The 27,131-nt window shown below is 45.5% G+C and overlaps 1 protein-coding gene across 3 annotated transcripts in view; it reads left to right on the top strand.

Annotated features, from left to right (window-relative positions):
• dscama (Down syndrome cell adhesion molecule a) overlaps window positions 1–26,526 on the top strand; it is a 90,188-nt gene extending 63,662 nt beyond the window's left edge. The window contains exons 9-33 of one of the 3 annotated variants that reach the window (XM_068600200.1): window positions 153–431; window positions 778–897; window positions 2,148–2,327; window positions 10,559–10,755; window positions 11,227–11,323; window positions 11,504–11,632; window positions 11,826–11,993; window positions 12,582–12,652; window positions 13,693–13,936; window positions 14,235–14,381; window positions 16,853–17,008; window positions 17,293–17,426; window positions 18,372–18,525; window positions 19,132–19,249; window positions 19,367–19,530; window positions 19,690–19,788; window positions 19,907–20,095; window positions 20,780–21,070; window positions 21,762–21,938; window positions 22,035–22,065; window positions 22,154–22,269; window positions 22,363–22,512; window positions 22,944–23,141; window positions 23,296–23,598; window positions 24,509–26,526. In XM_068600200.1, coding sequence (XP_068456301.1) covers window positions 153–431; window positions 778–897; window positions 2,148–2,327; window positions 10,559–10,755; window positions 11,227–11,323; window positions 11,504–11,632; window positions 11,826–11,993; window positions 12,582–12,652; window positions 13,693–13,936; window positions 14,235–14,381; window positions 16,853–17,008; window positions 17,293–17,426; window positions 18,372–18,525; window positions 19,132–19,249; window positions 19,367–19,530; window positions 19,690–19,788; window positions 19,907–20,095; window positions 20,780–21,070; window positions 21,762–21,938; window positions 22,035–22,065; window positions 22,154–22,269; window positions 22,363–22,512; window positions 22,944–23,141; window positions 23,296–23,598; window positions 24,509–24,888 — 4,292 coding nt within the window. In that variant the 3' untranslated portion in view covers window positions 24,889–26,526. Of the gene's footprint in view, window positions 1–152; window positions 432–777; window positions 898–2,147; window positions 2,328–10,558; window positions 10,756–11,226; window positions 11,324–11,503; window positions 11,633–11,825; window positions 11,994–12,581; window positions 12,653–13,692; window positions 13,937–14,234; window positions 14,382–16,852; window positions 17,009–17,292; window positions 17,427–18,371; window positions 18,526–19,131; window positions 19,250–19,366; window positions 19,531–19,689; window positions 19,789–19,906; window positions 20,096–20,779; window positions 21,071–21,761; window positions 21,939–22,034; window positions 22,066–22,153; window positions 22,270–22,362; window positions 22,522–22,943; window positions 23,142–23,295; window positions 23,599–24,508 lie in introns of all 3 variants that reach the window. The other 2 variants (XM_068600199.1, XM_068600201.1) reach the window with 2 other exon arrangements.
• Window positions 26,527–27,131: the final 605 nt, after the last annotated feature.

The following is a 27,131-nucleotide window of genomic DNA, read 5'->3' as shown; positions in this document are numbered from 1 at the left end:
AAAAGTAAAACTCAATACATTGTGAAAAAAATAAAACAAAATAATACAAAAACAATACATTTTGAGCTTCATTTTGTTTTGTTGAACCTAAATTGAACTTATGCTGGTCAGACTCCTGCGATGCAACTTTAATTTGAACATCTCATCCTCAGTTCCACCGACCATCCACCCATTTGAGTTCCCTCGGTTTTCCATCGGCCAGCGAGTCTTCATCCCCTGCGTGGTCATGTCCGGTGACCAGCCCGTCTTCATCACCTGGCAGAAGGACGGTCGGCCCATCCCGGCCAGCCTGAGCGTCACCATCGACAACATCGACTTTACCAGCTCCCTGCGTGTCTCCAACCTCACGCTGAATCACAACGGAAACTACACCTGCATCGCGCGCAACCAGGCCGCCGCCGTGGAGCACCAGAGCCAACTCATTGTCCGAGGTGAGTCCGGGCGAGGCGGGAAGAGAAGCGGGTTGGTTAGGAGATATAAGCAGAGACCCTTGTGTCTTTTTGCTGCTAAAAGTTTTCGGGACAAAACTGATTGAAAACATATTGGTGGGTCAGTATCTAATCCAAATGATTAGTTTTTCTACTAGTATCTGTCAGGTTTATATTGGTCCTTGATCTTTCTCCCTGAATACGATGACAAACACTTAAGACTGAGGATTGGTTTGTGAAAGACGTCGAGAGATTTCTTTCAAAGTCAGCTGTTGGTGATCAGTAGACCTACTGTATGTATTGCATGTTGGGATTAAAAAGTGTAATGTAATGTCTACTTGACTTGCAGTTCCGCCCAAATTTGTGGTGCAACCGAAGGACCAGGACGGCATCTACGGAAAGGCGGTGATACTCAACTGCTCAGCTGAAGGCTATCCTGTTCCTACCATCCAGTGGGAGTACTCTAAAGGCAAGCGTCCAGCAAAACACATTCATGTACATGTACCGTTTCAGCACACGCTCACACACATAGTACATGTAGTAACATCTGTCCCTTCCAGGTATCGGCGAAAGTGTCGGACGTGTTTTCAAAGACTTTTAACTGGAGAACTTGTCTTCTCTTTTGACAATCGCACTGGATTGTATGTTCAGATTTTTTGTTCCCTGTCCTACGGCAAGCGTTTTCTCCATGATAGATGTTTTTTTTTTTTTTTTAAGCCAACACAACAAATATAATGTCCACAGCCTTGAGGTTGAACGCATAATAACACCCACCTCAAGTCCACACGAGCACTGTGAGATGAGAAGCGAGAGCTTTTCTGTTCTCCGGGAGAGAGATTATGTAACTACTCAACTAACATGATCCCGTCCCGGCTGGACACAATACCAGTGATTCTTGAAATGAAAAAGGATCTGCATTGACATATGTCATTGCTTGCAAGTTTTGTAATAACTTTAGCGATCCTCTGACGTTTCACTCACCACCATCATCCGCTCACTACTATCGTTCATGACTAAATACTTGCTAAACTTTGAAGGTCCCATCAGCCTTAAAGGTTTGAATGCCAAAAATGCTCAACAAAGATGGTGACCAACATTATTCCTGCTAAACATCAACCTGTAAACATTACGCTCTGTGCATGTCAGCTTGCTGACAATAGCATTTAGTTCTAAGCACTGTCTCTTAATTACAGCCTCAGTGAGCCACAGGCGTGGACGTAGACATCCATTAGCCCCTCAACACACCCTCAGACCCTACATCTCCACTAATGAATACATTGTAATAGTATACAATGGTAAGACACAGTTTACAAGCTTTAACAGTGCACCATCTGCACCTTAGTGAGGGGAGAGGCGTGACCCTAGCTCCGGCTCGACCAGCAGCAGCAACAACAACAGCGCTGTGGCTTGTTAATGATTAAATACAACTGCAGATATAAAAAAAAAAAAAGCAACACAACCAGCATTTAACTCACCCACATGCCCATAACCCTCTGTGCAAAAGGCGTCATCATTAAATTCACCAGAAAGGTAGCTTTTTGGTTCGAGGTAGAAGCGAGAAGTGTTGGCATTTAGCCTTTAAAGAAACCACAAGAGTCATACCAGAAAGTTATTTTTTTTTAACTAAATAATTTAATGTGATAAGAGACACCTTATGGATCCTTTATATTTTATTATATATGTTATCCTGATCGACTCTCACTCTGTGCCCTCTGACAGGCGCCGGCGTCCCTCAGTTCAAACCCATCGCCCTCAACTCAGGCTTCCGCATCGAGGTGCTGGTCAACGGCTCTCTGTTCATCAAGCATGTGCTGGAAGAAGACAGCGGCTTCTACCTGTGCAGAGTCAGCAACGACGTTGGAGCTGATGTCAGCAAGTCCATGTATCTCAATGTGAAAAGTAAGTGTCATGGGAAAACACCACCCAAAACCTGAAGACGTGAACGTGAAACTTGTCTTTGTGTGTAGTGTATTCGTAAGGCCAGCTTTGCACAAATCACTGTATTATTTTTCTCATGCTCAATGCTGCCGGTGACATTAAAGTAAAAATTAAACTCTAAAGCACAAAGGTTAAGTGAGTTCAACTAGAGCCGGCTTTGTCCGCGACAGTCAGGCCACCAGCAAGATGCCGTCACGGTGCCTGCTCTGTGCTTTCTGCCTGAATGAATCCCACGAAAGCAACGTGCATAGCCAGCGCCATCGCATCGCTCAGAAAGTACAGCATTTATCCGCTGTGTGGCCAAGGACTTAGCTCCCCTCCATTAAGCCTTGAATTCTGCATGGAGGCAGGAGCTGCCATGTGGAAAAGAGGGCTGAGGGATGGAGGGGAAAAGGGAAAAAAGGGGTTAGAGGAGGAATGGGTTATCCATGTTCCCTCTATCTCTTCTCTTTTCCTTAGTTCCTTTTACAGTACATATCTCTCTGTCTCTCTCTCCATATATATATATATATATACATATATATATATATACATACATACATACATACATACATACATACATACATACATATGTCCTCCCCTTCGTGCCTGAGTAACGTTATATTTGCCATTTGTTATTTTTACCAACCAGGTAGTTATGGATTTACTCTTTTAAAGTTTTAACCAATAACGGATCACGACCAGGAACAACAAAAGATTTTTTACGGTGATATTTTTGAGCCCATTACTGTACAATCACAATCACGAGACACAAATCATGTGTTTTCTTCTGAAGAGTAGCTTTCAAAGTCATGCAAGTCTCAGACATTTCACTGTTTGTTTACTCCAAAGTGTTTTTATAACGAGCAAACTCTTTTTGTCTGTATGAGTGCTGCCCTCCTCAGGTTGAAAGCGCACTTAATGTATGTTCCCAAAGAGAGAGGGAGACGCTAAAAGCATAGATTTGACAGTCTACATCCTTCTTCTGTGAGAAAAGGCCGCGTCGCATGTATTTCTGAGTCTGAGCTGGTGCACGTGATGGTGGCTTTGCATGTGCGAGTGTGATCTGGAGCCAGTCCGCAGGGGCTGGGCGCTCATTTTGATCAGTCGCTGCGAGATGAGGCTTATGCCCCCGTGGCTCTTATCAAGCCAGAGCAGAGCTCTGCTCCCCTGCTGAGCGTCTCACTGTCTGCCAGCCGCTGCCAAAATAGGCTACCACTCCTTCATGACCCCTCCTGTCTGACGATCATGCTCCTCACAGACAGACATGCACCGAGTCCCTCAGTACATTCTCTTCACACAATCAAGTGGGATTTACAATCAAATATCTTTTGAAGGTTCCCACAGTAGGATGCTGCCGGTGATTAGTCCTCCGTGGTCTGAAGTTGTTGTAAATCCTTGCCTTTGACTGGAGAAAGAGGTTTTTACTCTTTAAGTCCTCGGATTTCCAGCTGATTAGCAAGCTTCTAAATTGTATTTCTTCCTTTCACTTACATTTAAAAGATAATATTGCTGATTGTAGATTGAATCCATCGACTAGCCTCATTTTCGTTTTACAAAATTCTAAAAGATAGCTCTTCTCACTCGGTGCTCCACCTAGTCGAGCGCTGTTACTGCCGAATGGTTCGTTTGAATACAAGAAAATGTGGGGGGGTAATTTACAAAGCTAATTATTTTCATATCTAAATGTGCTCAAGAACTAATTAAATACTAGTAATTCAAACAAAGCACAGTTTTAATGACCTGTTACGTTTGAATGTAACCACAGCGAACACTGCACATGTCCAGGTCGAGACCAGGTGGAGTCTTTTGCCACCGTTAGCTCGAGTCAGCGCTGCCTTTTAGTTTATTAAACGCAGATTCATAATGGCAGGCAGTGACGGGTCATTACAGCTTTAATTGTGCAATGCCCAGTTCATTTTCTTCTCCTTTTGTCTTCATGTTGTGCTTTTACTCTCATTTATTTGGAAAGGTGGTCCTCGGAAAACCATCAGAAGTTACACAAGGTTGAGTACCCCTGGTATACACTATTGCAGGTCAACAGTCAGCTGTGGTGTTTCATGGTGGATAAACCATAGAACAGGTGGAGAGGCAAGAAAAAAACATCTTTGCACTGCGCTCAGTATAATTAGCATAAATTAGCTTACAGAGCAGACTGCAGCCAGCAAACTAAAAATCTCGTGATGACATTTCTTTGTTTCTTTGTCTATTTTTCAGTGTGAAGATTTACTGCTCTCATGTCATGGTAATCTGATTGTTGCACAGGCAAAGTTTGGTCACTCAGTGCAACTGCATCTGCATTTAGATTTTGAGAACCAGTTAGTTTTGGAACTAGTTTCACTGGTGCGGCAGACTTGTACACTAACCAGATCCCTGTGTGACATGATCCTGGAAAAACAAATACAATGCGAGATTCTTTTTTTCTTTTTTTTTATGCACGCATTATTGATCTTTGTCTCTTTATGTCTTCGGGGTTTTGTGTTTGTGCGTGTCAGCAGTCCCTAAGCTGCGTGCTCCGCTCCTGAAGTGTCAGGCTGTTGTTGTGATAGTTGTGCTGTCCTGATTTGTGTCTCTTTGCTCTCTTTGGTAACCCGAATCTCCCCGGGCGCCAAGGGAGCCACACCTCATCCTGCCTCCCCTGTGTGTGTGTGTGTGTGTGTGTGTGTGTGTGTGTGTGTGTGTGTGTGTGTGTGCGCGTTCAGACAACAAGCTCAGGAACCCTTAAAGCCTCTCCGTGTACTTAACAGGCCCAGCGCTGAGCCTGTGCGGTCCACCAGTGCGTTTGAGGCCGTAATGCTCGGTAATGTTGGACGCGGTGATGTTCTGTACACTCTGTGCTGGGTTTTTTCCGTTGTTTATCCAGGCCAGCCTCCGCCACTTGAGCAGCGGCAGCTACTTAAGAGGCTTAGGAGCCAATTAGGGAAGCCCACGAGCTGACGCACGGCGAAGTCCTCACGTGATGGATAGTATGATCTTCGCTGTGTATTATTGGCTGTCCGAGTGGGGCTTGATGCATGAGTAAACAAACGGTGGGAGAAAAAAACAATAGATTCAATGTATTGACTGATGTGCGGTATAGACGCATGCATGGCGAAGAGGCTGTCGGGTCGTGTGTGTGTGTGTGTGACACAGGTGAGCGGGCGAGGCCCATACGCACACACAGAGACACAAAGCACCGCACGCGTCGATGCAAAAGGCGTAATGTAAAGGCACAGATACGGGGGTGAGGGGGACATTACAAAAGAGTAATGGGCCGCGCGGCTAATGCAGCGCTTCAGATAGATCCCTCTCCGCCAGGCTATTGTGGTCGGACTCCCAGGGAAATGAATTGCTGCTATTGTGATGTCCTAGCTTGGCACTTTCATTGTGACGAGCGTCTGTGCTTCGGCTGGTGCCTCGTCATAATACACCATGCATCACCCGCCAGCAGAAATGGCTTTGCATCCACCGCGCCAGGATGAAGCTGCGCATCTTCATAGGAGAAGTGTTTGTTTTCCTATTTTGACACCGGTTGCAGGTGGAGGCTGAAACGAATGTTGTTTTTTTTTGTTGCAATTTCCAGTCAAGTCGCCCCAACGCCAAAACAGACGCACTTCAGTCAATTCATTACCAATCCACAGCGGATGCTATCAGAGTCAGTCAACAGCCACTCAATGTTTATCAGGACCAATTAAGACCAATCAAGCCTATTAGACATCATAATGTTGGCAGACACAGGTGGGGAGGGCAGAGCATCTAATGAGGCTTCACTGAAGAGAAGGGTTAAACGTCCTTGTGGTCACTGAGCGGCCTCCGGAGCGCGACGTCCTTCAGACGAGCATAAGGAAGTCCCCTCTTCCTGTGATCTCCGTTTCTTTCATCCCATTTACTCATCTGCATCCCCCCCCCGACTTCCACCCCCCCACCTCGCCACAGAAGCCCGCCCAGTGTGCGAGCATGCATTGGTTCATGCTCCACGTCCAAGCCAATTGTGCAGCTAAGAGAATTATTTCAGTACATTGCAGGCGGCCAGTGAACCAGTCATCTCTGTGCTGTTGCTGCAGAGCGCCCCCACCCCATCCCCGCATCCCCATCCACACCGTCTCCTCTCCTCAGCCCACTTACAGTGCGCCCCCGGGGCAGGGAGCTATACGCATCTCGGCTCGTCGTCTCTCGTCGTCCGGCCCCCTCGTGGCCCCGCCGAGCCGGGGTGCCCTGTGGCGAATGCTGGCCGGCGAGGCATTCAGTGACACAGTGTGGGATGAAATGTAGGCTCGCATCCCAGCGCGCTCAACGTGGGCGATACTGTCATGACGCCAGCTCATCAGGCGAGGAAATGGCACACCAGGGCAGTGTTTTGTTGTTTTTGGCTTTAATTAAACATTTTCAGCCCTTTCAGAATGATGGAAAAAATAATTATTTGTAGGGTTCAACTTTGACAGTCAGATACGGACGATCAAGAAAATAGTGTTTCTCCCTGAAAGAGATTCATGCTTCAACAAGAGAAAACAACCAACTCGTAGAGTTTAGTGCATCACAAACATCAGACACCTCATAACCTCATCTGACTTCCAAAATGGAGCTTGATGGAGTCCTTTCCTTTTTGTCGTTATTAACAATTAAGGTGCCTCGTAATGCCTTTTCATCCCATTGAACGCGTGAGATGGTCTCTCTGCTCTCGTTCTTTGATCACAGATGAATTGCCCCACGCTGAAGGAGGGTAGCTGTTCTGCTGTAATTACGTGTTATTATTATTCTCCTGACTCCTCCATTTGACTAATTCTGTTTTCCACATTACTACCACCGCCAGTTAGAGACACGAGACACTTCTTTTTTGTATTTTCTTCTCTTTTTTTGGCCCTGCATTGCGACATTCGGGGCGTGATTGTGTAATCATCATCATACTCCTGTGAAAATCAATGGCAGGTCCATGTTCTATTCCTGGCTACTAGAAATGGCCCTTTTTTCAAAGAGTGGAGACTGGGGGGAGAGAGAGAGAGAGAGAGAGAGAGAGAGAGAGGCAGGAGGGAGGCGAGGTGGAGAGAGGAGAGACTGTCCGACGCTGGTTGGCATGGTAACCTGGCCAGGTGAAAGGGAGCCTGGGAGAAGGGAGGGAGGAGGGGTGCTTTTGTCTCACGGGAGTAGCCTATCAGCAGCCAGCCTATCCCCCACAATCCCCTGCAGGCTTAAGCGTATCATCACTGCCCTCTGGGTTGCTGTGGAGGAACAGGGCTCTCCTCACCTCCACATGAAAGACACATTGTGAGCGCACACCGCTCACTCTGCTTGGTATTCCTAGGTTTCCGAGCACTGTATTGCGGATGTTTTCTTTCTTCTTTGCCAAAGCAAGCTGCAGATAATGCCCCGGATTTTCCAGGAAAAATCAACATGTTTGTCCTCCGGCATCATCCTCCCTTCTTCCCCCATAAACACATCACATATTGCTTTCTGAAGAGGGGCAGTGCTGTGACAGTGAGCACTATTTTAGTCTCTATTACAGTGCTCCCTACTTACGCTTCATCTGAGCGCGTCAATAAGTATTTTTCCAGACATGTGCATCACAGCAAGTTATTAATATTACAGTGCGAGACATATAAGCAAAGATTTCAATGGTGAGATGAAGGCGAGATGATTCAAAGTGGCTCACAGTGATGAGATTTATGATGAAATCTCCCCTTTCTGTCCAGCTGTGCATTCGCCGTGCGCTTTGCCCGATGTGTTGTGTTCAAGGCTGAATTAGATGTCAGGGGAGCTGATGCCTAATGAGACGGGGGACTCCCTCTTTCCTCCCTCACCTCCTCTCTGCCTCTTTATTTCTTTTCTTCCTCCGTCTCTCGTCACTCCTCCCCGTCGTCCCGTTCCCATAATTCCACTGGATATTAAAGAAATACATCAACACAACAATTACAGGGCTACAAAGTGTGCCTCAGGGCTGGCTCAGCTGGGCTGCTTGCACACACACACACACACACACACACATTTATACACACATGCATATACATAGACACAAGTTGATGCACGTTTAAACACACAGAGAATCAGGCGTATAAACTGTGCACGCCTCGTTTCTGAGGCCTCTTCATGTCGCATGGACACTCTCATTGTTTACTTTTGTGTCTCCGGCTTCCTACACATTCAAGACGTCTCGTTGTAAAATAGATTTAGTTCGATGTTTGCGTCACATTAACTGCAGAGCGGCTGTCTGGCTCACATACTCAAAATAAATGTGACTTTAGAAGTCAGAGAAGCACATAACATTTCCTATATGCTGAGGTCAGTAACTGATTCGAAAAACAAATGAACAGTGGCGATGATCAATGATTTGGATCAACAATAAATTCACATTTTCTTCAATGGTTGAATGAAGGATGGAAAGTATACTTTGTCAGATCAATTTCAGTTTTTACAGTTTATTTTTTATCTTATTTTATTTTATCTACGTATCGATCTGTCCTGTTTCTGTCCTGGTGCTCAAACGTGGATTTGTTATCACTTTTCCTACAATGCTTGCATCATGTTTCAATCAATGAGATCTATTTTTCTCTGTTGCCCCGCCCAACTAAAAGAGACATGTATTCTGGCGTGACCAGCGGCTCAGAAGACCGATCAATTCGATTGGCTGTAAAAATCAAAACCCAACCCCCCTCACTCCCCCTCAACACACACAGCCGATTGGTCGACACCATTTGGTTCAAACCCCCAGCTGATCATGCTCAGACCTGCCCCTTTGAGGTATTGTTATTCTACATGCAAACAAGAAATACAAAAATAAAAATGTATCATTATTTTGAGGAAAGAAAACACAAAATATCACTCTATTTCTAGATATGTTCCTTTTTAAAACGTTTTCAATAAGTGCAGTGTTTTTGTAAATGTTATTAACCCGTTCCATCAGCGGCTGTATCTCCCCTCCAGAGCCTGGACGCTGTAAGACATCCTCTGCAACGCGTAGCCGTCTTGATCTTCTCGCCGTCTTTGCTTTTTGTCACCTCGCACAGTGTCAACAACATCGCCCTGCGCCACCTCTGAGCCGCTCACGCTGCACAAATGAAAAGCAGCTGTGCACTAAAACGATAACGTTTAAATAAAGCTTTGGCTTCTTCTTCTTTTTCCTCTCCCTGCTCACTTTTCCAAACGGGTCTCACAAAAAATTCATACTTGTCATGCAAAATAAATCAGCGTTCTTTTTCCGTAGCCGAGCCCCAAATGGCTGCCGAGTGAATAAGAAATGAGGCTTAAATGTTTGCAACCTCTTGCCTGACACTTCCCATCACATCACTGAAGTCACGCTTTGTGTGTTTGTGTGTGCATGTGTGTGTGTGTGTGTGTTTGTGTGTGTGTGTGTGTCTGTGTGTTTAAATGCAAGAGCTCACATTTGTGTGCTTGCACAAGCGTGTGTGGGTGTGGGTGTGAGTGTTTGTGTGTGCATGATCATCTGGGAGCAAGGGGTTGTTATACACTCTGCTGTGGGTGTAATGAGGCATGCATGTCGTTAGTGTGCGTTTAGTGTGGTGTCTTCAGAGTGTTGTTAGAGCATCAGTGTACCATTTAGGGCCCTCAGATACAAGATGCACAGCAAAAGAGAAGCTGTACATTCAGTAACACTACATTCTCAATGCTGGGAATACTGTATGTTGGTGTTTTTTTTCACGCAACTGCTGTAAAACATGGAAAGTAAGCTTCGTTTTTTTGCATTACAGGACCCAACAACTTTTAAAACTGATTGGCAACCAGGCAAACTGGAATATGGTTGCCATTAAGATACTCCTGTTCAGCTCTTCAACACTTCACAAATGGAGTTTTTCCTTCAGATTCATCTGGTTCTTCTATCAGTTGTGGATGCTCTGAACTCTGAAGAAAGAATAAAAACATTATTTAATGGTTTCATTCAAGTTCTTCAGTAACTGAATTAGCCAGCGAGATTGTTGAACTCACAAAAAGAGTCTGCGGGCATCTTATTGGCAGAAAGTTGAGGGGACGGAGACATGATGAATGAAGGAAAATACAATCATTAAATAAAAGCAGTCTTTTGAATAAAGATCATTTTGAAATAATAATGTGTAATCTTAATATTTTACTGATTAATTCGACTATATATTTTTATAAATATTTATTTTGTAATGTCTCATTTAGAGGGGGTCCCTGGATAAATGGGTCCTCTGCTCCTCCTTATAACACACGTGGTTCATCCAGATAACCTTCTGCTCTTCCTCTCCTCTTACTTCTGTCCCCAGTCCCTGCCATGATCACGTCCTACCCCAACACCACGCTGGCCACGCAGGGCGAGGAGAAGAAGATGAGCTGCACGGCCCACGGTGAGAAACCCATCATGGTGCGCTGGGAGAAGGAGGAACGCATCATCAACCCTGAGACCAGCCGCTACGTGGTTTCTGTCAAGGAGGTGGGCGACGAGGTCATCTCCACCCTGCAGGTAGGAGGCTGTGACACCTGGAAAAGTATAATTTAATTCAGGGCAATATATTGTATTGTTGCTATTTTTATATATATAATGTATTCTCTTCTTTCTTTTGTTTCTCATTTAATACTGAAACTGTTACTCTTCCTGATTGTGAAATCCGTCTTAAAACATAGTATGATAGACTCTTTGGTTAAACTATTCACTACTCGTGTCTACGCTACGACCAGAACCTGTTCTGATGGGTCACCTATCAAGTTGAAATAGTGTTAAAATATAGATATGAAAATAAAAGTACATTATAAGTGTTTACTACTGCCTTTTCCTTTTACACATTATATATTTTATCTTCATTTTTTTTACAATTTTTTACTATTAGAATGTGTTTACTGCTCATTTAAATATTTTTCTCTCCCAGTGACCAGTGGACATAGTATGCATAGTATTTCTTGATTTAAACTTGTCTTATTGGCCTGCCTCCTACAGATCATGCCCACAGTGAGGGAGGACTCCGGCTTCTTCTCTTGCCACGCCATCAACTCCTTCGGTGAAGACAGAGGAATCATACAGCTCACAGTGCAAGGTATGACTTCACCTTCCTCAGCTGCTCCAAGAAGACAAACTGAAAAATGCTCTGACGAAGCTTTTCCTCCACAACAACTGCACACGATGTTGTTTTTCCATTCTGCCCGCCTTCACCTGCCATTTTGAAGTTCATTAACACTGAAATAACAAAGTGTCGATCACCTTTTTTTCCCTGTAGAGCCCCCGGACCCTCCAGAGGTGGAGATCAGAGAAGTGAAGGACAGGACCATTGCACTGCGCTGGACGATGGGTTTTGATGGCAACAGCCCAATCACAGGCTTCGACATTGAAAGCAAGAACAAATCAGGTACTAGAAAACACACTTATATCAAAGATAAGACGGCATGATTATACAATGCATTTGGTTCAGATGTGTTTTGGTTGATTATCCCTGCTTTCACTTGTCTCGGTGATGTGATTTGATATCACCCGACTTAATACACTTAGCTTTGACGTCTCCCCTGACTTCAGCGACCCCAATAAACCTCTCCCCTCCACAGCCTCCTGGGACACCGCTCAAAAGACCAAAGATGTCTCACCTCAGCTCAACCAGGCCACCATCATCGACCTCCACCCCTCCTCCACCTACAACATCCGCATGTTCGCCAAGAACCTCATCGGCAAGAGCGAGGCCAGCAACGAGCTCACCATCACCACGGACGAAGCAGGTGAGAAATGAACTGACGCCGTTACTATCACGCTCACATGGTTCACGCACTCACTTTTCACTCTTTTTCTGTGGTGCATAAACCATATGCAGGTGCAATAGCGAGAGTAAATCTAATGTGGTACTATGACACGACAAATCAGAGCAACAAAAAGCATGTGAGCGAAGGGTGAGTGAAAGACGAGAGGCAAAAGGAGGTAAAGGGCCAGCTGAGTCGATTCATTAACAGCCTGGTGACATCAGCCCCGTTGGCTCTGTTGCATTATTGAACACACGCTGACCCCGCATTAAAAGCTGAAATTTTCAATTAGCGGCCTCAGTAGTAAATGTCACACTATAGACTGAGGCTGGACCCCATCTGCAAATCAGACCCCCCACACCCTTCACCTTCATCTCTCTGCACCCCCACCCCACAGAGAACGTCTCCTCACCCGCAGCAGCCACCTACAAATACAACCGCCACATGTGTTAAAATAGCCAAACTCAGACTGTTTATTTCAGAACGATGTTGTTTGGCTCTGGAAAACACTTGAGATTGTCGAATGTGTACAGTTTTATAATGTGTGCATGTTGGCGAATGTGATCTCAGCTCCTGATGGACCCCCGCAGGAGGTGCAGCTGGAAGCCCTCTCCTCCCAGAGCATCCGAGTCTCTTGGCGGGTAAGTTGATCCAACCACGAGGGTTGATCGTGTGTGTTTGGGTCCAGAAAGGTACCATCCGGGGCATTTGTTACCGTTATCAGACTTATTGTTGCCATTATCATTAAAGCTGATTCTGATTATTCTCATGTCTGGTGGTTCAGGTGAGGTGAGCCATTTTCTGCAAGTTAGGTTTATTATTTCCATCATGTGAACAGACATTTTAGCCAGATTACCTCTAGATATATACAGAATGCCTCAAATAACAACTTGTAATCACATTTTACTTCCTCTCTCTTATTCTGTTTTCTTCATATAAAATATAGTGCACATTTTCCCTCAACCCTGCAGAGAAAGAATAGCATTGTGTTGGTTGCATTTTGGGATTATTACTTAATTTTAGGGTTGGCTCTCGTGGAAACGACCAGCTTTTTGATTTGTCATCCCATTATCCAAGAAGCATTTTATTGTCAGATGCTGTGTGAAAGACGAAAGAGCCGAACCTGGACCTTGAAGGTCTCAGGTGGACAAGGCACTCAGGGGAAGACAGACAACATAAATAATGTGAAAAGTGTTTTTCACAAATTGGTAAAAGTAAAGCATTCTCTCGTCTCTGTGGTAGAAGGTGATTAACGTTTGGATGAAAATTGCTGAATCATCTGTTTTAATTACTTAAAGGGGTTATTGAGACCTTTAAGCATCCTTTGACATTAGAGTGGATCGAGGCTGCCCAGACGGAGAGTATCAGTGTGTCTCATTTCTGGTTTTGTTGACAAGAGAGATAAGAAGAGGGTGTCTGGGGGTATATCTAGGAGTGATCACAAGCTCACACCATACCATATTGTGCATTATGTGTGGCTTTGTGGTACCAGAACGTAATAAAATGCATTCATGAAAGTGCTACGTTTAATTTTTTCATCAAAATAGAGACTGACCTGCTACTTCATCTTTCTCTGTGTGTTTTATTTCTATCTTCTGATACTTTTGCACTCGAGTAAACCATAAATATATAAAGAAGAAACGTTGAACCCCCTTGTTTCAAATTGTCATGCCCTCATTAGGCGCCTCGGAAGCACCTCCAGAACGGAGCCATCAGGGGCTACCAGGTGGGCTACAGGGAGTACAGCTCCGGTGGGAACTACCAGTTCAGTGTGATCAGCGTGGAGACCACAGGGGACAACGCAGAGAGCCTGGTGCTGGACAACCTGAAGAAGTTCACCCAGTACGGAGTCGTGGTGCAGGCCAGCAACAGCGCCGGGACGGGGCCCTCCTCCACCGAGGTGGCCTCCACCACGCTGGAAGACGGTGAGGCAGAATTACAATATCAAACTATGTGATGTGCAGAATATACCGAACAAAAGTCACTATATCTATTTGCTGAAAGTCATCACAAGTATTCGAGATTTTCAATGTGTTCAATATGTATTTACATTCCTGTTCATGGTGCCAGCACAACACAGCGGTGAATTCCTTGTTCTCACAGAGGAGACATTAGTGAGGATCTATCGCAGCCTAGTGGAGATCCGAGGGTGCTGCCACATGTTGTCCGTCCGAAGGGTTCCACTGTTTTTGACGGCCTGTCTCCTGGTTCTCCCCCCCCCAGTGCCCAGTCGTCCTCCAGAGAACGTCCAGGCCACTGCAACGTCTCCGGAGGTCATCTCTCTGTCCTGGCTGACCCCTCCCAAAGACGCCCTCAACGGCAACCTGCTGGGCTTCAGGGTCATCTACTGGGCCAACCTGCCCGATGGAGGTACGCATCTGTTCACTCATTAAAAGCATGAAATGTTTTGTAAATTGTCCTCGGGCATCTTCATTCATATATAAAGTGTAAACACATTTATTTGTTGTCATTAATATATTCAGAAATAAATTGAGAGCTGCTTTATTGCATTTTTTAATGAGGTAGTGGAAGTGTTTTCGAAATGCAACAAACAACTAATACATCAAATGTTAAAGAGTGTTTTCCACAGCTTCATGTGGCGTTGAACTATTGGTGATACAACACAACTGGTCTGCACTTACGGAAAGGCTCACATGATCATGTTTACCTGAGCAGCAGGGAGGGTGTCACAGTAGCCTACTTAATGGGTGAGAATGACAATTCTGCAAAATATTTAATAAACGATCAAATGCTTTCTATGTAAAAACGTCTATCGGCAGCCACCCTCCAACATCACAGATCCAGTGAAAATGCACATGGGCCATAACCTGTAGCTTAAGACGGTGTCCCCGCCTTCATTCAACTGGCTTGTCACAAACAGGGATGTATGTAAATGTAAATGCTGGATTTCAAATGCAAAAAAATGAGGAAAAAAAAAGAGTTCTCACACAATGCAATTTGGTGAATAACACTGAATTTAAACACAACTTGTGTTTGTTTACAAGAAAACTCCACAGGACCCCTTTAAGAGTCAGACTGGACCAATCACAGCAGAGCTCCATTACACTGTCTGATATTCCTATACAGGATACACACCACATATGGAAAAGGGTAAAATACAGTTAAAAGACAAAGTGTAAAACATGAGTCACATTAGTTATCCAAAAAGGAAACCATGAGAACAATCATTACTATTTCTACACAGAAAACACAATAAAAATATGAAAGATATATCACTCTCGAAATGCTTTAAATGGCAGTTCAGTCATTATTGTGTTACTGATAAATGTAGAAAACCACTGCAGGTTTCCACACAGAGGAGGATACAGAGAGCAACCTTTGTGTTTGAATTGTGTCAAACTGAAACTTTGTTGCTGACTGGCTGATATCCAGTATTTATTCTGCTGAATCCAAAGGTGAAAAGCTAAAAACCTTGAACTTTGCTGTGTTTTTTACAACGAATAAAGTAATAGGGACTGCCGGTAAAGCTTATGAGTAAACGACAGCTAATAGTTCCCAGGATGCATCGCGTTGCATCTGGTTAACCTCCACGACGGGCCGAAAGTCTGCGCGGTCGAGTTGAAGTCAGAGAGCATGCCTCGTCATTGTCACATGGCGGGTTTGTGTCCGCGGGATTGGTTGTGACAGCGCGATTACCTTTGACCTCTGCACTGTCACATCATGTTGGCCTGCCTGCAGAGCATGACCGCTCCAGACTTGACAGCCAGGACTAGTTTGCATGGTAACAGTCCGCAGCTCCGCTGGTGGACGGACTCTCAGAGTTCAATTTCGGTGTTGCTGTTTATAAATGGCTTGGATTACATTGTTTGTAAATATGACATCCATAATTACAGCCTCTTTACACTTAACGTGTATCTTTTGCAATCAAACTTTTCACTACTCTATTGGATACCACTCGATTTGAAACCACAGCTGTTCCTCAGTCGGAGCGCTGTACTGTCATTGACCAGCAGAGGGAGACACAAGCCCTCTCTCACAAACAGGGCGGGTTGTTCCAGTTGCACCAGCTCGGTGTCGCCATGTCTTCCTTTGTAGACGGTTACAGTTCAGGGTTTATGTTCATGTCACACTAAATCATTTCCTGTGAATGGACTGCTGCACGTACAGGTGTAACTTGCATTCATTAAAAAAAAAAGGCGGTAAAATACTTTATCTGTTTCGTCTCGACTCAATAGAGCACTAATGAGCTCCACACAACTCCAGCCAGAGCAGGACAGATTGCAGGTCATATCTACTTCTGGTTTTAAATAGAGACAACAAAGTGAGGCCAAGGCAACAGGGGCAATTTAAGTGGTGATTTTCATTTTTGTATCTAGATAACAGGAATTCAAGACACGAGGCAAACACACAATCATGCATGAAAGCATTTACTGTGCGAGAGGTATTCCAGGCATTTATTGCTCATTAAAAGCCAGAGAAGAAGAGGTGCAGCTGGCCTCTTAGATCTCCTGAGAATTGAAAAGAGAGACAGTAAGGAGAGGAAACACTGTTAAGGAGCGACAAGGACAGAGATTGACACATTAATGTAAAGCCTACCAGTCAAGGCTGGCAAATGCAGCAGACCTTGGACGCAGGGTTGTTTAAACTTTGTGATTGAGTACGGCATCACGTCCAAGGCTGTGCTATGTCAACCTTGGGCTCGACATCTCCTTTTATGTCTCTGATCTACTGTATAATATATATGAGTCCCATGTCTGGACCGGCGGCAGCTTTTCATATCGCTGGGTTTATTTACAATAAGAAACCTGAGGTGTCGTCACTAAATCTTTTCTTTTACGTCACTAAATCTTTACTTTACATCTCTCTCTCCTGTCCGCCAGAGCTCGGAGAGATCAGGAATGTGACGACCTCCAAGCCCTCCCTGGACCTGGACGGACTGGAGAAGTACACCAACTACAGCATCCAGGTGTTGACCTTCACCAGAGCTGGAGACGGCGTTCGCAGCGAACAGATTTACACCCGCACCAAGGAGGACGGTAGGAAGATTAAGTCGCCTCTACCAGTACAATCACAAGGCCAGCGCTCACATTGCTCTTGTTAAGGCTTGTGCCGAAGTGTTGTGAAGTTTGACTCAAGGAATAACAGTATGTCTGGTTTAACGTTTGATGGAGAAATGTGCTCATTAGAAGGGTGTAATTGGCCTGTAGAATCTGTTATCCTGCTTTATAATCAGTGTAAAAAGCCCCATAAAAATCCTCCTGAGTAACAATACGAGGCTTAATGTTTGAAATATATCAACCAGATCCTCTTTTCCTTTTAGTTCCCGGGCCTCCGGCGGGCGTGAAGGCGGCCGCCGCATCAAACTCTGTGGTGTTTGTGTCCTGGCTCCCTCCTCTCAAAGTGAACGGCATCATCAGGAAATACACCGTGTTCTGCTCCAACCCGCACCCCACGGTACGAACAGAGGGAGCAGTTCACAGCCTTGAGTCGAGTGGATTTCAAACTGTTCATTTGGGCCATTGAGCCATGTAACTTAACTAGCATGATTTAAGGGATATATTTATATTCGTCTTATTGTCAATAAATCCCATGAATAGACCATTCTGCCCCTACCCTGTCTGCGGCTCTCAGTGCCGAGCTGTTTGTTACTAAACTTAGGTATTTTCCTTAAACAGGCGGACACGGTAGTTTTTAACACACATTGGTTCAAAAGTTTAAAGCAGCTATAACCAATATATTTTCCCCTGAGCACTACTGAGCTTCAGCATCTCAAAAGTCCTTGTTTTAGTATTTTGACCCCTCTGGACATTACCTGCACAGCACTGAACAGCAGACAGGCTGCGTTAGTGACGAGCCAGTGATCATAGTGGCACAATGAGCCGCTAAAGAGCCAAATGAATGCTGATATTATTAATCTGTAACTAAGTTATGAATTGTTAAAACACATCGTGGCTTTGCTAACCCCGAGTGGTTTGACTTCTCACGTGCTTCAGTGATTTGTAGACAGTTATTCAAGTGTCAGTATACTGTGACATCACATCTGGGCCCAACACAGCTGGAACCTTCAACCAGAGATTAACCAGGCTGACCGGTCTGCTTGGTGTAGGCGGGACCTACCAACACAGAACCACATGGCTCATTAATTAGTTTTTATAGTTATTGGACAGTAGACTTCTATTAAACGGAGGAAAAAAAGATATATCTGCACTATATGTATTAGTAGGATACATTTTTTACAGTTAAACTCTATCCATTGCTGTCTCTCTTGACCTCCAGCTGTTGCCACATCCGTTTGTCAGTCCCTTTGTTTGTACTAAGTCAGCATTTAATGTCTTGGTAGAATATGGTTTGATCTGCAGCAGCACGTTGTGACCCTCCTGAATGTCTTCCCTCGCCCAGGTGAGCAGTGAGTTTGAGGCGGCCCCAGACGTTTTCTACTACCGCATCCCCAACCTGAGCAGGAACCGTCAGTACAGCATCTGGGTGGTGGCCGTCACCGCCGCGGGCCGTGGAAACGCCAGTGAAATCATCACCGTTAAACCCATGGCTGAAGGTAGGTGGAGCCCATCTGTGGCGCAGTTCGACAAAAGCGAAACCGTGTGTCACGTTGGGTCTAAAGGCCGATGAGAAGTAATCTCCTGGTGGTCTATACTTGGCATTTAAAAGGCAAATGCTGTCATCGTCTACACGCCTAAAGAGACTAGCATCTGGCAGCATATCATATAAAGTATACCATGTTACTGCAGTAGGTCCAATTATTTACTTTTACTGCCTTTTACTGCAAGTAAGTTCAAATTCATCAGATTTCCCCTTATTCCTTGTATCTCCTTACAAGAAGACCGGAAAGCAAGCATCAGCTGGATGTAAATAACCTGTGCTTGACCCTTCCGATAAGCTGATTGTGGAGGAAGTCTATTTTGTATAGCCCAAAATCAGATGCTTTACAATCTGTACACATACAACATCCCCGTCCCAGGACCTCACATCGGATCTGGAAAAACTCCTGATCTGTTCACATCCTGTCTGAGATTTATATGTGATGGCTTAGAGAGTGAATGAAAGCACATAAAATGAGGAGAAGTCATTTAGAAAAGTAACAGCACATGTGTTAGTTACTGTGTCCTCTGTGGGCTGATGAAGCATGTGTGTGTTTCTGCAGCTCCGGCTCGGATCCTGACCTTCAACAGGACTGTAACGACCCCCTGGATGCGGGACATTGTGCTGCCTTGTAAAGCAGTGGGTGATCCTTCCCCAACCATTAAGTGGCTGAAGGAGATGTGAGTACAGTGGACCGTGTTGGGAGAGATGAATAATGTGACGGGGCTCTCAAACAGTCGTTGAACTGGAAGTTGCTGTGTGACAAGACGCCGGTGCTAAACCCATCTGTGTTTCAGCAATGGAACGCCAGCACCTGTCGTGATTGACAGCCGGCGCAGCGTCCACGGCAACGGCAGCCTTGTTATCCGCACGGTGAAAGCGGAGGATTCTGGGAACTACACTTGCGTGGCCAGCAACAGCTTCGGCTCGGACAAGATCGTCCTCAACCTGCAGGTTCAAGGTGAGACGAGCAACACGCTGAAACAGATCAGCGTCTCTGTACCCTTTACTACTCGTGCCCGTCGGAGCTTAAAAAAACGTTTAGATCCCGTGGATTCATGCTGTGACACAACAAATAGTAAATGCTCTTTGTGGGCTTGGTCTTTTCTCTTTGCTTCAGTTCCACCTGACCAGCCTCGTCTCACAGTGACGAAGACCACCACCACCTCGATAACCCTCTCCTGGATCCCTGGAGACAACGGGGGCAGCTCCATACGAGGTCAGGCTACTGCACGACTCGTCTTTTGCTGTCTGTTGTGTTTTCCACCGTTTCCTTAAAGTAATCATCTCTATAATAATAATAATAATAACAACAAATACAACATGTTCTTTTCCAGGCTACATTCTGCAGTACTCAGAGGATAACAGCGAGCAGTGGGGCAACTTCGCCATCAGTCCCAGTGAGCGCTCCTATCGGCTGGAGAACCTCAAGTGTGGCACCTGGTACAAGTTCACGCTCACAGCCCAGAATGCAGTGGGGCCGGGACGCATCAGTGAGATCATTGAGGCAAAGACCCATGGGAAAGGTAGAAAGAAACTCTTTTGAGAGACGCATCATATTAGAGTTGATTCTAGAGGTTTTCAGACGCTATCCAAGTATTTTATTATTACTTTCATAAGTAGAGGATTCACAAAAGTTGAAAACGTTGTGGGTTTTTTTTAGTAAACTTGTATTCATGTGATAAACACGATAAGAATAGTTTTCTAAAATTTTAAATCATAATATAACCGCCCTCTAAAAACGATTGTTATGAGATTTAATTGTGATTTTATCGTCATTTATTTACCCACATGTTGCTTTTTTCTTTCCCAATGATGTAATTTATTATTAGATGCACCAACATACTGCAAAATATCAAGTAACATGATTTTAAACATGGTACATTACAGTCACATTTCATCAGAAGTAAATAATTGGAACTAATAGGCAAACTATTTGGGTTATTGATTTATATTGCTATCAGCCTTTTTTATTTACAAAATAAAAACATATCCAGTCTTCAACTTTAGTTTTGGTTCCAAATGTAAACTTTTGCTGGTTTTCTTTGCCTTTAAATTAATGGATCGTGTATAAGATTTTATAATTGAATAACATAATAATAAAAACGTGTTAGTTGGAGCCCAACATTTATTCTGCTAACCTGTGATTATTATCAGCACTAAGCACATCTGGTTAACACGCTGAGGCTTCTCCTCTCTGCTGTCTGCAGAGCCTCAGTACTCTAAAGATCAGGAGCTGTTCACCAGCATCAACGCCACCCGGGTCAAGCTCAACCTGAACGGCTGGAACAACGGCGGATGCCCCATCACCTCCTTCACCCTGGAGTATCGGGCCGACGAGGCGCCCACGTGGACCACGGCACAGCGCACCTCCCTCACCAAGAGCTACATCCTGTACGACCTGCAGGAGGCCACCTGGTACGAGCTGCAGATGAAAGTCTACAACAGCGCCGGCTACGCCGAGAAGAGAGTCAAGTTCGCCACACTCAGCTATGATGGCAGTAAGTTTAACGCACCGGTACCGTTTACGACTCATTTATTCGCAGGGAATGGAGCCACTGAAATATCTGTCACGGCCTGCTGGAAGTGGCAGGGAAGTGTATGATTCACCCGCTGCTCCGTAGGTAGTATAACAGGAGCACTGGCAGTCTGACGGCTGAGCCAGCAGAGGATCTGTGACAAAACACCCATGTTTCCAGGAACTGGAGCCCAGCGAGTCTGGCTAACAGTAGCAGTTTAACACAAAGAGGAATAAATCCCCTTTTCTGATAATGGCAGAACTCGAGATGATTGGACTGGACCACATAAAACACGCTGGTACTCTGCCATAACCAGATCTGAAGACCAGCTAACTCACTTCCTGCTTCAGTTACATCCTGCAGCTGTTGAAGTGAACAGTCAGCCTCAACATTTAGCCTTAAAGGATGAGGTCATTTGCATTTTAAATACCGTTAACCAGGAACCAGGTGTTAGAGACGAGAAAGTCAAGAGATCAAGAGAATGCAGCAGCTTGTGTTGCAATGGATGAACTCATCGTTCAGCAGTTATCATTAAATAACACAAATCAAATGGTTTTATTTTTTGGATTCCTACAACAACGCTGTTCTCTTTCATGGGAATAATAATGTCTTAAAGCCTTTTTGTGGGCGGGGCACCAGCATCTGTCAAAATAACCATGTGACCTCCCCACAGGTACCATCGCACCGTTGGTGAAGGCGCCCAATGTGAGCGAGGACCACTCCGGGGGCGGCGAGGGGTTGAAGATGATGGTGACCATTTCCTGCGTGCTGGTGGGCATCGTCGTCATCTTCATCGGGCTGCTGGTGCTCAGGAGGAGGAGGAGGGAGCAGAGGCTCAAGAGGCTCCGTGGTGAGATGAGAGCAATCTCCTAACCAGATGATTTTAGCCTCTTTTGGTCCTCAGGTTCAAATCATTTAATGATGTTTTCTCCGTTTGTTTTCCCAGATGCAAAAAGTTTGGCTGAGATGCTCATGAGGTGAGGATGGTCAACAGCTCTCTGACCTTCACGAGTACCGACAGGAGATGCCGTAGTTAACTTGTGTTGTTGTTGTTGTGCTCCCCAGTAAAAACACGCGTCCAGCAGAGCCAATTAACAAGCAGCAGCAGACGCTCCGCATGCACATTGACATCCCCAGAGCCCAGCTCCTGATCGAGGAGAGAGACACCATGGAGACTGTTGGTAAGCCCCGGCACCAGAGAAGAAAGTCACCAGTAACTCTCACAGCAGGTGAAGATGGCTATCGCAGTGCTGAGCTTATGTTCTAACCCACAGACGACAGGTCCACCGTGCTGCTGACTGATAACGACTTCGGGGAGACCCAGAAGCAGAAGTCGTCCACAGTCACCCACACAGTCCACTACCAGTCCCTGTCCCAGGCCACCGGTCCACTGGTGGACGTGTCCGATGCCAGACCAGGAACCAGTAAGTCCAGTACGGACGTCTTTTATTGTTTTTCTTCATAGCACATGAAATATAATACGTGAGTGTTTCGTTTCCGTTGTTCGTTTTCCCGGATTTGTTTCCAGGCAGTGTTTTCTTTACCTTTCTATTTTTACTCTTGTTTGTTTACAACCATGTGTCTTACTTACACCCCTGGGATCATTTCCTTTCTTGAAAGAACATTTGCAAGGCCGACTTTACGTTCACGTCTTGCACTGTTGTTTTCAGCCTCCTTTTCCTTCTGCTTTTGCTGCATATTTTAGAGCATCAATACCACTTTTATCTTTGGTGATGTCAGTCAATAGCTCCATGTGTGTCCATCTTTTTCTTCTTTTTGTTATATTCGCCGTTACCACTGATAAGTTGATTCTTCTCTCGGTATAAACACCCCGCGCTCTCCTCCTCCCTCTCAGACCCCACCGCCCGCCGCACGGCCAAAGCCGGCCCGGCCGCTCGCAACCGCTACGCCAGCCAGTGGACCCTGAACCGCCCGCACCCCCCTGTCTCCTCCCACACTCTCAGCACCGACTGGAGGCTGCCCACCCCCAGGGTGGCGGGCTCCGTGGACAAGGAGAGCGACAGCTACAGCGTCAGCCCATCTCAGGACACAGGTAAGCCGTCGGGACACGCAGCCCCACCAGCGTAACGTCACTCGCCATCTCTAACAGCCAATCGGTGTCTTTAACAAAGTGACATCCCAATAATTCTGCCACTAACTCTCGACACTAATCCCCCCCCTCCCGCTAACCCCGGCCCCGTGTCCAGACCGAGCACGGAGCAGCATGGTGTCGACCGAGAGCGCGTCCTCCACCTACGAGGAGCTCGCCAGAGCCTACGAGCACGCCAAGATGGAGGAGCAGCTGCGCCACGCCAAGTTCACCATCACCGAGTGCTTCATCTCTGACACTTCCTCCGAGCAGATGACGGCGGGCACCAACGACTACACGGACAGCCTGACCTCCAGCACGCCGTCCGAATCGGGCATCTGCCGCTTCACCGCTTCCCCGCCCAAGCCTCAGGACGTCAGCCGGGTCATGAACATGGCCGCGCCCAAGGCCCACAGACCGGGTGAGGCCACAGACCCGTCTGCCCAAACCCCCGCACCCGGCTAGCATGCTAACCTTTAATTTCAACTGGCCTCTACTCTGACACTAATCCCTAAACTTCCACTTCCTGTCTAATACTAATATCCAACCTGTAACTGATACCGACAGTGAATCCAGATGAAGGGCTGAACGTGTCTTTAAGTTCATGATTGTCTCAGTCACACTGGGATCAAAGTCTTTATGACAGAAACTGGCGAACCATAAAAGCGAAACTTCAAACCGTGTTAAATCAAATTGGACATTCCAGAATATTAGTAGTTCATTAATATTTCACACGGCCGACTAAAATATTCATGAGCGCTCAATTCAAATCCAAGGATGGACCCTGCGGATGCTTAGTTAAAACTGAACGAGAAAGCCAATTTATTTGTATTTTTTTGACAAACATGAATGAGGTTTTTACACATAAATAGAGCTGCTAATGAGACGCTGCATGACAACGCTTTGTATCCGAGCTATCGTTCTGTAAAGGTAATATTGTAATGGTGAGTCCATTGTGACGGGTTGAAGGCTGAGGGTTAGATCTCAGATGAGGTCGCTCACAGAGCAAGGACACACGAGACGGCTGTAATGTCTGTGTGGTCCTACTGAAGAAACACTTGATTTATTGCTTAATAAGATGATGATAAAGATGTATTTCCATCACCTATGAAGGTGAGTAATAAGATGGACCACATTATGAACAAAGTCTTCTAAAACAAACGTGGAGTCATCTCCAAGTGGAACGTTAGCTTGCTACAGCTACTTGGTGTCTTTTAACAGCTTTTTGATGCCATGTGGATTCTCACATTAAAGATTGAAGTTATTAAATACAATACAGGAATGTGTTCTCGTATGCCTAATAACTCTGATCCGTGTGCGTTGTCCTGCAGGGGGCGAGCTGGTTCACCTTCCTCCGTACCTGCGCATGGACTTCCTGTTAAACCGAGGCATGACCTGCTCGGGGTCGTCCAGGGGGACAGCTAGCGGGGAGCGGGCGGCCATGGGCCAGGCCTGCCTGGAGCCCCAGAAGAGTCGCTCGCTGAAGCGGCCCTCGCGCATGGCGCCCCCGACGCCCACGGAGGCCCCTCAGGCCAACAGGGACCCAGTGGCCCAGTGGCAGCCCGGCTCCGCGGCCACACTCCCCCACAGAGAGGGCTCGGAGCTGGCCCAGGCCGCCAAGCTCAGCACCTCCCAGGAGTCCCTGCTGGACTCGCGAGGACATCTCAAACCGAGCAGCAACCCCTACGCAAAGTCCTACACGCTGGTATAACAGCAGGGGCGCCGAGCGCGGGACAGGAACGCTAACACTGGACTTAACACTCAAGTGCAGTAAACTGACTTTCACCACGCAGTTCTGTATATACGCCCCCTCTCTCTCCAAGGGCGGGGTCACTTTTACTAATCTCCTTTTATTTATTTTAGAGCTTTCTTTTATCTCTTGTTTGTATTTCTTTCTTCTTTTTTTTTTTTCTTTTTGTTTCACTTGAGAAAAAATTCACTCATCGGAAACGACTCCAGCCGGAGTTTTGCCAAACTAATTGAGTAACGAGGGAGCGTTATTTATTCTTGATTCTTGTTCATTCTTTATAATTAATCAGTGATTATTAATTGTTAGTTGTCAGCTATTAATGATCATTAATTATTGATTACCAAATGATCTATTATCACCATTAATACGATGTTTTCATAAGAACCCGGACATCCTTTTTTTCTGGAGTGGAAGATGACGATTTGGAGTCATTTTTTTCCTATGGAATATCCTTCTGAAACATTGAATGAAACTCGGGAGAAATCTTGGAATGAAAGCAATTGACACCAGTCCAAACTTTTCAGCTGCTCTCAAATTGTTACTTTTTTTGAAGAAAAAAAAATCTATTTCCTATGGATGCATGGGGACTGACCAATTAAAAGACAATGAGGATTACGATCATCGAGGCCGGACAGCCCAGTCCAGCATTTTGTCACACTATGAAATGATCCAATGTGAAGATTTATTATTCTTATTACTATAAATATATATATAAAAAGAGAAATCACTTTTATTTGTGGATATTACAGGGAAGAATTGATTTGGTTAATAAAGTCCTTAGTCATGTTTGCACATATCTCGTTTTAATTAGGAAATGGAGTCTCTGTTGATCTTTCTCTGTGTCCCATTCTCTGATGGTGCAATATGAAAAAAGATATGAAAAGTATATGAAAACTATTGCTCTATACTGTACTGTAATGATGAAAAATAACTATGTTGTGAGTATACTTACAGGGCCGGTCACACTCCAGCTATGTATTCAGGTGTAGTTTGCCACTGCTTGTTTGCCAGGGTGGTGAATGATGTTAGCTAGAATAGGGAGGGTTTAGAGAACTAATGGTTTGCACTTCACAACACCCCGACTCAAGTGTGTCCAGATAGATCCCCTTACTCTCAGTGCACTAGGTAGAGTCTTCAGGGCTCTCACTCCTCAGTAGATTTACTGCCGCTGCATCGCAGTGACGCTCCTCTACAGGGAAAAGAAGAAAAAAAGAATCGTGAGACAATCCAGCAGAATCCCCCCTTCAAACCAAACCTATAATGTCTATGGGAAATATCAAAAAAAAAAAAAATGTGGATATACGTAAGAAGCTGTTTTTTGTTCCTGTCTACTCTGGCCCATTTCTGTTCTTTCTGTTTCTTTGAGTTAGCCTGAAGGGAGAAGAGTTTGATCCAAAATGCTGTGAGGTCATTATGTCAGTTTCTATGATTAGTTTCTATGATTAACTGTCTTCATTATGATTATACATTTTAACGAGGAAAAAAAAAGAATAAAAAAAAAGATGTCACTTTTTATTTTTAACATGAGTGTTCACCATGGTGGCACTGGAATAAAGAGAAACTAACACAAAAGTTCAAATTTGATTAATAAAATGGCTGTTCCCCAAAGTGTCCTCCACGGGTTTGACATGAGTGACTGATGGCGGGGCGGAGGCGGGGCGGAGGCGGGGCGGAGGCGGGGCGGGCGCCGCGGGGCTCTGCTCTCTGGCTGTTTGGGTCAAGGACTCGGGGGGGAAAGGAGGGAGGAGTAGGAGGGGGAGAACCCGAATCCTCGTTGAATGATGACTCCTCCTCAGTGTGGGTCAGTCGGATGGGACGGTCCTCTGTGGGGCTGCACTGCAGCGCCGCTGCCCGCCTGCAGGTGGCGATGTTTAATTCACTTTCACCCCAGATCTCCTCAGCAACATAAGCCGGCTGTGAGAAGAGTTCTACTCTGTGCCGCCTGACACATTTAAAGGTTTGCAGTGAACAAATTAAAAAAAGTGGTTTGAACTTCTGGGCCATTCTGTTGGTTGTTGGTGATTTAATGTGATTCTCTTCCCAGTGCATGCTGGGATAAGCTCCATCTTTCCAGAAATAGCAGGTTGAGGGAAATTAAAGAATGACTGAGCAAGTTTGGACAACCTGAGGAATCAGTTCCCCCAGCGACTACGCCTCAATGGACCAGAATGCAATGCGGCTGGAGACTCGTTATGCCCCCTTCA

Source organism: Clinocottus analis, unplaced genomic scaffold, assembly GCF_023055335.1.
Source record: "Clinocottus analis isolate CAN_PGR_092001 unplaced genomic scaffold, fCliAna1.0.p SCAF_5, whole genome shotgun sequence".
NCBI classification, from domain to species: Eukaryota; Metazoa; Chordata; class Actinopteri; order Perciformes; family Cottidae; genus Clinocottus; species Clinocottus analis.
The sequence above is the reverse complement of the archived record's forward strand: the minus strand, read 5'-3'. Positions and strand labels throughout refer to the sequence as shown.